At 25.8% G+C, this 13,206-nt stretch overlaps 1 protein-coding gene across 1 annotated transcript; it reads left to right on the plus strand.

Annotated features, from left to right (window-relative positions):
• Positions 1-3,077: 3,077 nt before the first annotated feature.
• Positions 3,078-7,581, plus strand: LOC113866113 (equilibrative nucleotide transporter 3-like). The gene is made up of 9 exons (XM_027501002.1): positions 3,078-3,116; positions 3,205-3,309; positions 3,842-3,997; positions 4,166-4,309; positions 6,013-6,118; positions 6,377-6,552; positions 6,647-6,807; positions 6,890-7,148; positions 7,468-7,581. Exons 1-9 carry the CDS (start codon positions 3,078-3,080, stop codon positions 7,579-7,581), a joined length of 1,260 nt encoding a protein of 419 aa, XP_027356803.1.
• Positions 7,582-13,206: the final 5,625 nt, after the last annotated feature.

Consider the following 13,206-nt stretch of genomic DNA (forward strand, 5'->3'; position numbering starts at 1 on the left):
TAAATATGAAATATTTATTTTAAAAAAACTACTCAAGTATCTAAGAAATAAAGTCTTATATTAAATTATATATATGGACAAATGAATTATACATATATCTAGATGCTAGTCATTATTCATCATATTAAATATAAATAGTTATACTTAATATTATAAACTAAATTAAAAGAATCTAGAATTACACACAAAGAATAAAACAACTAAAAAAGTTAGATTCCAGCTAAATTAGAATTATAGTCTAATTAAGTTGTAATTAGATGTGATCTCATTCTTTCCATTACAATTGTTAGCATAAAAATGGTAGAAGGCTTCGAATAGACTTTTCATATGAATTGTTTGTATTTATCTAAAGAGACATAATTATCTCATAATTAGGTAACCTTATATCAATATATTGTATGTGTATATATGCTTAGAAATGCATATCTTATATGGACATTTGAAAATCATTCTATTCTACTACTATTATTATGTACTCAATTTTTGATAGGATAAACTCTACTTATCTTTCTACCATTGACAATGACCATGATTTATTTTTTATGTAATTTTTATATTTTCATTTTTAAATTAGTCATTTAGAATTTTTATTTATTGAATATCTTTTATTATAATTTTTATTTAGGTTGATACTTTTTATTTACATTGACTTAGCAAGTAAAAAAAATGGAATTAAAAACAAATTTTTTTTAACATAAACTTAGCCGACCGTTATCATGTTGGATTGACTTAAATGAAATAAATTTGTGTTAATTGTTTTTTAGCTTATGCTAAATATTAGTTTTATGTTATTTAGGACTCGTTTAATAATTAAAATTAGAAGATAATATATGATATAGTTTATTTAATTCTAGATTGATTTTGATATTGTTCAACAATAAGATATGGTAACTTATCGTTTTGAGTTATTATTATATATCTTATTCTCATGATTCAAATTTTTATCATGAGAAGAGTTGTAAGTTAGAAAACAATAGAATAATATAACTTTTACTTATTATATACTATCTTAATTTACATCAAATTTAAGGTAAATTTTCCTTATCAAATTTTATCTTTATCTAATTCTTTATTTTATATATTTTTTTAATTCATATTCACCTAACAAGCCCTTAACATCAACCATGATATGTACGGATGCTACGAGTGTTTGATTTTGCCATGTTAGCATCGTATTTAGTCAACATTAATGAATATTGGAGTAATTTAAACTTATTTAGAGTATGTTTATTTTCTATTTTGAAAAGATTTTTTAATTTTTAAAAAGTTTATACTACATTTTATTTTTAAAAACTAAAAACTCTTTTCAAAATAGAAAACAAACATATTCTTAGTCATTAAGCATCTGTTTTATTCCCTAGCTAGTTATAAAAAGTTAATACATCTTTAAAAAACCATAAAAATCGATAAACAGAGTGGATTAAATCAATTATTTAACACTGGATAGTTAATAAATTATATATCGAATATTATGCATTCTAAATATTGTTGGGTCAACATATTAAAACTATAGAAAAAATATCTACAACCGTGTCTATGTCTATAAGAAGAATACTTAATCAGCTCCCAACTTTTGGTAGGTGAAGAAATAAACCCGAAGCTTTAAAACTATTTTAATATTTTAAATAAATTAGACATTGATTCATAAAAAGATGATTAATAATTGAGATGAATACTTTTTTTATTAAATAAACTATGATTAAATTAAATTTTTAAAACATTTTTAACAAACACACAAATATATTAACAATATATTTGACCCATTTATTATAATTTAATTCAAAAATCATCTTAACTATCCATTTTACACTGCTAATGGCATAGATATAAGGCATTAACACTTATTTTCAAAATTTAACCTAGTTAAAATATTTAATATTTTTAAAACATTTTTAATTTAAAATAATTTTTTTAACTATAATCTAAAAAACACCAATAAAAAAGGAGCCATTAACAATAATTTCTTGGCGATTACTAATAAAATCCAATTTACCAACTACATAGGTCGTAATTTATTATAAACAAAATATGAAAAAGCAAAACTATGAGAAAATAATTATATTGTAGTTAAATAATTAATATTATTAAGAAAAATTTAAGCATATATTAAAAATAAAGACTCTATATATGTATCACTAATTAGTAGATTAACTATTAAATACCTATAGTATTAGTAAATTGAGACCTTAATATATATTTGAGGGCCATAGTTAGATAATTTGTATGTTTTAATCTTAAAAATTTCAAATCCTAACGAAAGCTTCAAGTTGCTAAGCCATTTGCCAACAAGGCCATCAATGCTCATTACCTTGATTGTAATACAACCGAATGTTGCCTGAAATCTCCAGCAGAACACAGCGAAAGGTTTAAGAAACATTACCCATCATTTGTGGCTTTGGATTCCTTGTTTCTTTTGGCTTCATATTGGTCATTTCTAGTTCAGTTTTCCATTTCCTACATTTCAATAACTTTGCTTGAAGATTGTAGTCGTTTGGCTGTTTTCTCAAGCTTGCAAGTATTTCCCAATTTCTGTATGTTTTAAGAAACTTTTTTATTTCTTTAATACAAATATTTACACACAAAATCATGAATACTACAGACTGTCATTAATTCACTTTCCTTTTTCTGATGCCTAAGGGAAATATCAGCTGTCTAATTCTATTTGAATTGATTTAATTATAGAAGAAACCCAAATAAAATAAAATTTTAAAATCAAATAAATTCATGTAGTATACTTTAAACAATAATTATTTTTAAATCAAATAGAATCACAGATCATTTCTTTCCTGGTGCCAGTTTACAAACATCTTCATCTTCCTCCTGTTTGTAAACACTGCTTCAAAGGTACAAGAGTTTCTCTTCATTGTGCGTGAATGTTCAAACATTAAGAGTATGGTTTAGTTTATAATATTTTAACCATATACGTTGCTCCCTAGTTTTTCTTTTAATTATATTTCTGTATCTCCTTGATAATGTTTTATGAAAGGACATAGAATTTCATAAAAAGTTAAAAACTAGGTTCTCTGAACGTTGACTATGCTGAATTGATTCTTATTGTGACAGTGGATTTGTGAGTCATGGTTATTTCTGATGAAAGTGGGGTACCAAGAATGAAGGTATGTTAAATTTTTCCTTTTCTTTTCATCCTTGGCTTTTATATTCTGCATACAATAACTCTATACAAGTTACAACCACTGCAAGCAGGGAAATTTTCGAGCAAAGTTCATATGTTTCATTTTTGGACTCGGGTCCCTTGCTGGACTGAACAGCTTGTGGACGATGGGCGATTACTACTACAAATTGTTCCCTGTAAGAACCTAACAATTTCAGCAGTTTCAGGAGAACCAAAAATTATTTAATAGATTCTATCAATCTTTATTGACCATGTGAAATTGTAAAATGAATATAACAGTATTAAGTCTTCCAACTAGTTTTTTTTTTTTTTTTTGACATTTGTAAATCACTTTCAAAATTTAATTTGTAGAAGTGATTATATCTTTCACAAATTAAACTTCAAAAATAATTTGTAAATCGTTTCTAGAATAAGTTATATATCTTAAAAAAATAGTAGTGATTTATAAATGATTTTCAAAATTTAATTTCTCAGATATATTAAAAACACTTTCGAAAATTATTTTGGAAGTGTCAAAAAGGAAATGTTACGGATAGGAAAAATGAGTACTGCAAAGAGTAATATGCACGAGTTACAAATTGTACTAGATATGTTATACTTTGCAGCAACCTCTTGAAATCTTGTTACATATTTTTTCTTATGTGTACGTGAAATAATATCACATAATCATGAAGTATAACTCTAACATAAGTTTTTGCTGCTCTGAAGAGATACCATCCTTTGAGAGTATTTACTCTCATTTATCAACCATTTGCACTAGTAATTACGATTATACTGGTTCACTATGAGTCAAGGATCAACACAAGGATGCGGAACTTGACTGGATACACACTTTTCTTCACTGGCTCTTTGATAGTTCTTATTGTAAGTACAAGGTTTCCAATTATGATTATTTTGCTTCACATAAAGATAAAAGATGTGGTTTTCTGATTTTCCATTCGAAGCTCCATTTCACCCTTATCACTTGAGCTTACATATAAGGTATTATGCTATTGGCATAGTGTAATAGCTTCAGAATATTTGGTGTGGCAGTTGGATATAGCAACATCGGGAAAGGGGGGAATTGGGTGTTACATTGGTTTGTGTGCACTCTCTGCATGTTTTGGAATTGCGCATTCTCATGTCCAAGGTGGCATGGCTGGAGACCTATCTTTGATGTGTGCTGACTTCATCCAGGTTGCTATTTCTTATAACTTCTTTATTTTCATCCATTTTAATTATTTTTTTTTAAACTTCATCCATACTTTTCATTAGAAGCACCGATGGAAAAAAATAAATGATATAACTTTTGATTCGATAAAAAGGGACAGAGAGAATTTTAAAGAAAATTATTAAATTTTTTTTTGTAGTAAATAATATTTCAAAAATTTAGTTTTAAATCAAAGTAAAAAATATTTGTAATTCATATAACCAATATCACTTAATAAGACTTTTTTGTTGTTATTTTTATTTTTAATATTAGAAAAAAATATTGTATATATATTTGCATGCCATGCACTTATTGACTTAAAATAGACTAAATTAGTGTATTGACTCTTTAATTCTTAGTTTTTTTAATTTAATTATTTAACTTATTTTTAATCTTATTTTGTTTCTTAAACTTACAAAAGTATTTTAAATAATTTTTTTAAAATGTTAATGTCATTAAAAATTATTATTCATTTTCTTCCTTCTTGTAAATTCCAACAAAAATACATTATATTTTAATAGATGTTTTACTGTTTTATTTTCTTTTCTCTTTTCCTTTTCTTCTTTTTTTTTTTTTTAACTTTCCTTTCATTATTGTTTTCATAATTCATTTTCCTTTCCTATGATGAGACTCTAACAAAATTGTTCTCTTTTTCTCTCTTCTTATTCTTTCCTTTTATTCATACCTCCTAGACGTGTTTCTCCTTCTTTGAACTCTAAAAAAAAAAACATTTTCTTTTTGTGATACATGTCTCTCATGACTTTCTTCTTTTTGCTCCTTTTTTTTTCTTTTTTTTTCCTTCTCTTACTTCTATGCCTCAACAACCCATTTTCTCCCTACAAACTCTGAAGAAAAATAATAGAAAATATTTCCGTTGATATTTTGGTTGAGTCGTGTTTTACAGACCTGTATAATGAAGGGAAATACAAGAATTTACTATGCCCATTAAAAACCTAGATCACGGTTGGTTTGCAATGTGTAGGAAATGAGATTCATTAGACTTTAGATTGTTTCTTGATAATTTTGCTGTATATTTGCAAATTTGTTTTTCTAATGTTATTTGGTAGAAGATATACAAACCTTTTCTGAGTTTTGGGTAGTGGTTCAATGGATATGATGGTAATGAAGAGTACTTAATGAACCTATAGGTTTACTCTTGAACGAAGGAATAAAAAAATACAGATCACTTGTGCCATTTTTAGAATAATTTTTTTAACAAAATTAATATTTTTATGAAAATAATAATAATTTAAAACACTTTTGTAAGTTAAAGAAACATAATAAAAATAAAAGTTAGAAAATCAAACTGAAAAAAAAATAAATTAAGAGTTAAAGTATCAATCTATTAATTTAACCTTTAAAGTAAGATATTCCTCTTATTTAAATATTTATAAATTTTGCCTATTATTTCTTTTCCTTTCCTTTTTTTCTAGATAAATAACACTTTATCCCTTCGTAGTTTTATATTTTCTTATACTATATTAACATTTTTCTTTATACTTTACCTCTTACAAGGAAGTTTATTTATTAAAAAAAGTACTGAGAAGTACTCTGAGAAAATGTAAAACTACATAGAAATAAAGTGTAATATACGTTTTTTTTCCCAATCTTTGGGGATGAGAAAGTGATAATAGTCATCTTTTAGTTTATGTGAGTAGTGACCTAATCATATTGATTTAATGTTCTGCAGTCCTTTCTTGCTGGAATAACTGCAGCAGGAGCTCTAGCCTCTGTTTTGAGACTTGTCACCAAAGCTAGTTTTGAGAAATCTGATAATGGTCTTCGCAAAGGGGCTTGTATGTTAATCTATATTCACTAAAGCACGTATATATTAGTTTTACTCATATGCTTGTCTTTTGTTCTAGATTTCTAGTGCACATATTCACATAAAGATCAGTGTCCCTCACAAATTTGCATGTTTCTTTATCTGAAACCGCAATTGCGGCCGCAATATCAAGGCTTTTAGGGTCATTGGAATTGTATTGCAATTGTGATCACATCAGTTCACAAGGTTTTAGAAGTTATGTTCATTACTTTAGTTCCTCACTTTGCAGTGCTATCCTTTGCAATCTCTACATTCTTCCAGTTTCTATGCATTATCCTGTATGCAATCTACTTCCCTAAGTTGTCCATAGTAAAATACTACCGTTCAAAAGCAGCCTTAGAAGGATCAAAAACTGTTTCAGCAGATCTTGCTGCAGCCGGCATTCAGAACATGACAAGCCAACAAGTAATGTAGCTTAAGTCAAAATAAATATAATTTATATGTTAAGCTAAAAAATGTACTATTCCATATGCTAAAAGGCTTTGTACTTTATGCATAGGTTGGATTTGAGGCTAATCAACAAGAAAGACTAAGCAATAAGCAACTATTTATTCAGAATCTTGATTATGCCGCCGACTTGTTTCTAATACATGTGTTAACCTTGTCCATTGTACCTGGATTCTTGTATGAAGATACAGGATCACACAAGTTAGGAACATGGTAAGCATTTAATATGTTATTGAATATTTTGATACACGAAGCAAGTGCATTTGAATATGATACATTTGGTGAATCTGATTAGGTACCAACTTGTTTTGATAACAATGTACAACATATTTCATCTAATATCCACATATATTCCCCTTATCAAATGCCTGAAGTTGGAATCCAGGAAGAGATTGCTCATTGCAACTCTTTCAAGATTCTTGCTGATCCCTGCATTTTACTTCACAGCCAAATATGGTGGCCAGGGATGGATGATCCTTCTTGTGTCTTTCTTGGGACTAACCAATGGCTACCTCACTGTTTGTATTTATACCGTGGCACCTATAGGTTACAAGGTCAGTAAATATTCTCACACTCTTTTTCAAAAAACTGGAGTCATATTATATCTTTCTACATTAATTATTTTATTTTAATATTTCATATATAAGAAAAGTGAATGTATTTAATAGTTTAAAATACGTCGACTTTCTTCGGATTCCATTTAAACATGCATGAAATAAAGCGAAAAGAAACAAATATTATGTTAATAAATAGGAGTAGTAAGAAGATATTGATCGACGGACTTAACATTATTAAAAGAAAATATTGAATAGTTTTAATGCTTTTAAAGTATTAACTATATGTATCAAATTTGTGGTGTTCATGGTTTTGTAGGGTCCTGAACAGAATGCATTGGGTAATTTGCTTTCGTTGGGGCTTATGAGTGGCATATTTGCTGGGGTTGCCCTTGATTGGTTGTGGCTCATTGGAAATTCAGAAAATTTCTAAAAGGAAATAATTGTTGTATTTAGTTATAAGCACAATATATAATTATAAAATGCAAATTACCCTCTCAAATTACAGGGGTTAAATAAAAAGCTATGGCTTAAGACACTTCAAAGTGACTCCTCAAACCCAAACATTTGAAACACACTTTCAGTCACTGCTGTGTTTAAGTTACTAACAAAAATCATATTGCACATAACATGATTTGTTTGAATTAAAAAAAATTATTTTATCAATTTATTTCTAAACACTTTATATAAAACAACATAAATTATAAAATCATATTAGTAAACTTAGAATTGTTTTATAGTATATTAAAAAAATGTTGAGTTAAAAAGATAAAACTGTTAATTTATTTAAATTTGAAAATAATTAATTAAAATCAATAAACTTAAAGTTTCATGTTAGAATAATGGTAGATGAAATTTTATTTTTATCACGTTATTATTCATTCTCTCACTTAATCTATCAAGTTTAATGATAACACTATCTTTTTTTTATTAAAAACAATGAATTAAATAGAGAAATTAGTACTTACTATTTATGCAAATAATTAAATTAACCCTTTCATATATATCTTTTTTTTTTATTTTTTTACATACTTTTCATGTTAAACATGTGTTTAATTGTCTTTCAATGAAAAATTAAAGTGTATTAAATTGTGATGCATTTTAACTTTTTAAAAGAAGTGGTTATATATGTTAAATCTTTTTTTAAAGATAAATATAAAGGAAATGGATGATATCATTTTGATTTTGCTTCATATATGTTTTAAACAGAAATATTTTATGCTATATTTTTTTAAATATAAAATACATTTAAATCAGAAGATAAGGAAAATGAACAAAATAGAAGAAAAAAAGAATGAGAGTAGATAAAGGTGAAGAGAATAAAAGAGTAATAAAATTAAAGTATGTTTAGAGTTTTAATTGTGTGAATTTTAATTGTCATTTAAAAAAATTAAAGGTAAAATTATAATAAAATTATATTATTTAATATTTTTTTTAGAATGCAAGATCAATACAATTGTTAATTATCTTATCTAATTTTCATAATTATGCATATCAAATTTCACATAATTTAGAAATTGTAGATATGTTATTCAAAATTTAATATTTTCTTATATTTTAAAAATATATCGCATGTTATAATAAAGTAACATGTTGAAATACTTATTAATTTTTTCTTATAAAATTTTATAAGTTGATTTATTTTATAAGAACTTTTAAACCAATTTGAATTAGTTAATATTGCATTCTATGAAGAATTATTAAATAGTGTAAGTATCTAAGTTTGATATCTAGTATCAACAAATTTTGACTTTTATATATAAAAAAAGAAAGAGTTAGAATTCCTTAATATTAAGTGTCAAACATGTATAGTCACATATTTAATATTTTTTATAAAATATAAATTAAGTAGTTCAATCATTAATTTAAAAATTCTAATTAAGTACATCAATTTTATAAGATTTCATGAGAAAAATAAAATCATTAAATAATTTATTGCATTATTTTATTTCTAAGAATAATATATTTTTAAAGTATAAATAAATATCAAATTTAGATACCATATTTATAAATATTAAATTTATATGAATTTTTTTTATTAGAAGGGGCTTAACAAAACCAATAAAAAAAACAACAAATAAACTAAGTCAAAATAAACCCAATTTAACTATGATTATCCTGAAAAGTAAGGGAGTTAGACTTGCAAGAAGAAGCAAGAAAGAAGTAAAAATTGAGTCACATGTCGTACCATATAGCACTATTTGCTGACATATAATTATACTAAATTACAACTTAGAAAACACAAAATTTAAGAAATCATCTCGATTTCATATGAAACCTCACTCTCTGTCCTTTCGAATAAAACAGCTACAAGTTATGCTAATATATAATTACCAACTTTGGCTCCTAGAAGCTAAGAGTTGTATTGCCCATGTATGTTCTTCACAGTGAGCCTAATACAGAACCATAGACAAAATTTTTTAAGTTATTTCTCAACTACTTTGACGTGGTGCATATTTTGATGAATTGATGCCATTTAAAATAGCACCTATACACGTTTCTGATCCTGTTCCTGATTGCTTAAAAAACACAGGTCAATCACTTCTAGACGCTGAACCAAACCTGCCGTCAATCTTCTGGTTTATACTTTATAAAGTAGTTGAACAATATAATACCAAAGTCACAAATTAAGAAAGTGCAATAATTGAACAGCCCTGCTTATGAAATTTTCTACAATTTAAATTGCAACGTCCTGCAAGAATACCAGCAACAAAATTATATATAAAAATAAACAAATAAAAAGATAAAATAAACAATCGAATATTTTTTTATTATTTACAATTTTTAAAAAAAGATTCATTTAACTTATTCAGAAAATAAGGTGATTAACTTGAGGAATTTTAATTCACTTTATTTATCCTTCTTCATCCCTATAATATTGATAATGGAACTTATTCGTTTATCATGTAATGTTAAAATTGTGTCTGTCTCTCTTAGTTGAGAACGAAACAAGTGGGGTATGTTTAATATTTATATATATATATATATAGATGAAAAATTTTAACATAACCTATAATGTATAAAGGACTTGGGAGAGGATCCATTCCTTCACCCAACATGTACTCTTTGAGAAATGTTGGGCAAAGGGACATATATATATATATATATCACCTTCACTCACATAAACGAAATGAATGCCTTCTGATCACAGGTTAGGTCCTTCAACATCCTTCAAGATATTCACAATTATCTCCTAGTGCTCTCCTTCCTCTCCTGAAAAGTTGAACAAAATCCATAGAAAAAATAACATATATATAGTATTTAAAAATAAATTAATAGTAGTCTTGAAAACTTTTCTTCCAATATCAACTGTTTCATCGACTGGGCTATATCAATGGACTTATTACAATAATTCAATTATTTTAATATGCATTGATCTCTGCTTACAATAAGAAATAAAAGGAGCACAAAAAATCAAACACATGGCATCATTCAAATGTACCTACAAGACTCAAAAGTTGCAAAAGAGCTCTTTAGTGAAGCAGTAGATATATTAACTGAGTGGAAGAACAGCTTTCAAGACTACAATTAATTTATTATCAAACACTTTTCTCTCTGTGGATTTCTGTTACTTTGTGAGTGAAGCAGAAGAGAACAAGGAAACAATCGTAAGTCTATTAAAATACACCAAAAGCACCTTTTTGGATAAGGAGAGGTTAAGCTATAGGAAAAAGTAGTAAAGTGATTCCAGATCATTTGAGTTTTGGGATCAAGTGTTTGGGCAGAAGATTGAATCTTAATAGTGAAAGGTGTAGTAAGTAGTAGTGCTTTACAAATTGAAAAGATGGGATAGGGTGTGTGCTATTCTCAGGAGCTACTCCAATTTATAAAGATTGATTAAAAGGTTAAAAATAAAATAAAAGATAAGGTGAGACACATTTCAGCAACCATGGAAATGATGAGAAGTTCCCTTTTTTTATATACATACTTCGTTAGAGGCGATAGGAGATACTGATCACTGATAAATCTGCATCTAGAATCCAATGGGTTTGGTCTTAGCTGTTGACTATTATACTCTCTCTAGAATCCAATGGTTTTGGTGTTAGCTGTTAACTATTATACTCTTTCCATCATTTTTATAACAAACAAGAATGAAAATCCTTATTATAAAAAATAAATGATAAATTTAAGCTGCATTAATTATTAATTTTTTTTTATACTTTTCTTTTATTAATATCATTAAATATATAAATTACTAACTACACTATTTAATATTATGGATATTTTTGAAATAAAAGTTATATTAATAAAAAATATAACTGATTTAATTACTTTTTTTATCAAATAATTTAATTTTTTATTTCTTATAAAAAGGATCGAAGAAGTAACATCTAACTCTTTTTTTATTCTTCATCTATTTTTTTATCTTACAAAAAATAATAGTTAATCATAGCAAAATAATAATAATAATAACAATAGTCAATGTTTTCAATTACACAGATATTTTAAATTAAAATTAAAAATTAAAAATATATATTTTTATTTCTAATTTGATAATTAAAATATAAATATAAATATTGAAAATTTGAAACTTTTGAAATTTAAAATTTAAATTGAAATTGGATAAATATTATTGTATAAAAATTATTAATTTTTTTGTGAAAAAACTAAATAAAGACATTAAAAAAGTAGAATTTTACTACGACGAAAAGATATGCAAAATGAGAAAGTGATGACTCATTTACTGTTAGTAATGTTTATAAAATATTTCTATTCAACTCAACAATGAATAATTTTTTACTTTCTGATTTTATTTATACTTTTTTTTAAAGAAATAAAATTAAAAATAATTTACTTCTATGTATAATTTTTGAGTTATAAGTCTTCGGCAATTATATTTTATGAGTCATGCATCCTAAATGAGAATATTTTAATATGTTAGTTTTCTTCTTTCTTTAATTATTTATATCTTAATTTAAATTTATATAATTTATTTTTCAATTTTAAAATTTCTCTCTTTAATTTATTATTATTTGATATAATAAGATATTTATTACTTCAATTATTACGATTATTTGTTCCCGCGCCATGAGTTTTAGTCAAATTGTCGGTTTATTTATTTTTTAATATTTGCTTAAAAATAAATTATTGAAAAATATTTTAAAATATTATTTATATTTTTTTTTTATCTATCCCAGCATAAGTTTTGTACGTACCTACATAAGTAAGATTTATTTTTTATTTATCTTTTTAAAGAGTTTTATATATTAGAAAAGCAAAACTTAAAAATCATGACACAAAATTTTTTGTCTAAAAACATGCAAAACTTGATTTAAAAAAATGCAAAACGAAAATTAAAGATAGATGGTTTATCGTCTTTTTTTTCTTTAATATTTATAAACTTGAGAATATTATATACTCTTTTTAAATTGATAGTTGTAATTTTTTAATTTAAAAATTAATATTTAATTTTTTAACTAAATTATTAATTTTATTATTTATTAATATAAAATTAATAATAAATACATATTATACTGGATAGGACATCATTCGGTCTTAAAGATAAAAGAAAGAATCCGAATACCCCTTCAGCCTCAACAAGACGAGTACCTTTTCGATCAGATTAAAAAATAATTAAATCAATAAGGGTAAATAATTAGACTATTATTTACTTAATTACAGGCTAAAATCAAAGCTGATTCACAAAACCTATTAGCTCATAATATTGCCTATAAAATGAAGGTAAGAGGTTAACTTTTGAATATTAAATAGCATTTATTACTTAAACTGACACTTGACTTTATCATCGAAGTACCTTTTATAAGTACACTCTCCCTACGTCAGACAGAGAAAGACCTGTAATACAAAGGAGGACGTCACCTTATTCCATAGTAGAAGAGTATTCTGAAGATCAGTGTAGTGGGGCTCGATTTGCCTCAATTTTTAGAGCAATCATGGTACTTACCAGAAGCCAGCAGGAAGGATAGAATCAATAAGGAGGAACTTCTCGTCAGTAGGAAAATGCTACACCTAACCAACCAATCCTTGAAGTTTTAACCGAGAGGGAGGAGATGAAAACCTTTTTGCGGTAGTAAGACAACTTAACGCTGAAATGATG

The sequence above is a fragment of the Abrus precatorius genome, unplaced genomic scaffold (genome assembly GCF_003935025.1).
Source record: "Abrus precatorius isolate BTA unplaced genomic scaffold, Abrus_2018 Scaffold4, whole genome shotgun sequence".
Classification (NCBI taxonomy): domain Eukaryota; kingdom Viridiplantae; phylum Streptophyta; class Magnoliopsida; order Fabales; family Fabaceae; genus Abrus; species Abrus precatorius.

Excerpts from the sequence above, each read along its gene's own strand:
- LOC113866113 (XM_027501002.1), top strand. The coding sequence starts at position 3,078 with ATGGTTATTTCTGATGAAAGTGGGGTACCAAGAATGAAG. Across the intron at positions 6,119-6,376 it reads TGGTCTTCGCAAAGGGGCTT|TGCTATCCTTTGCAATCTCT; the intron begins GTATGTTAATCT and ends CTCACTTTGCAG. Across the intron at positions 6,553-6,646 it reads AGAACATGACAAGCCAACAA|GTTGGATTTGAGGCTAATCA; the intron begins GTAATGTAGCTT and ends CTTTATGCATAG.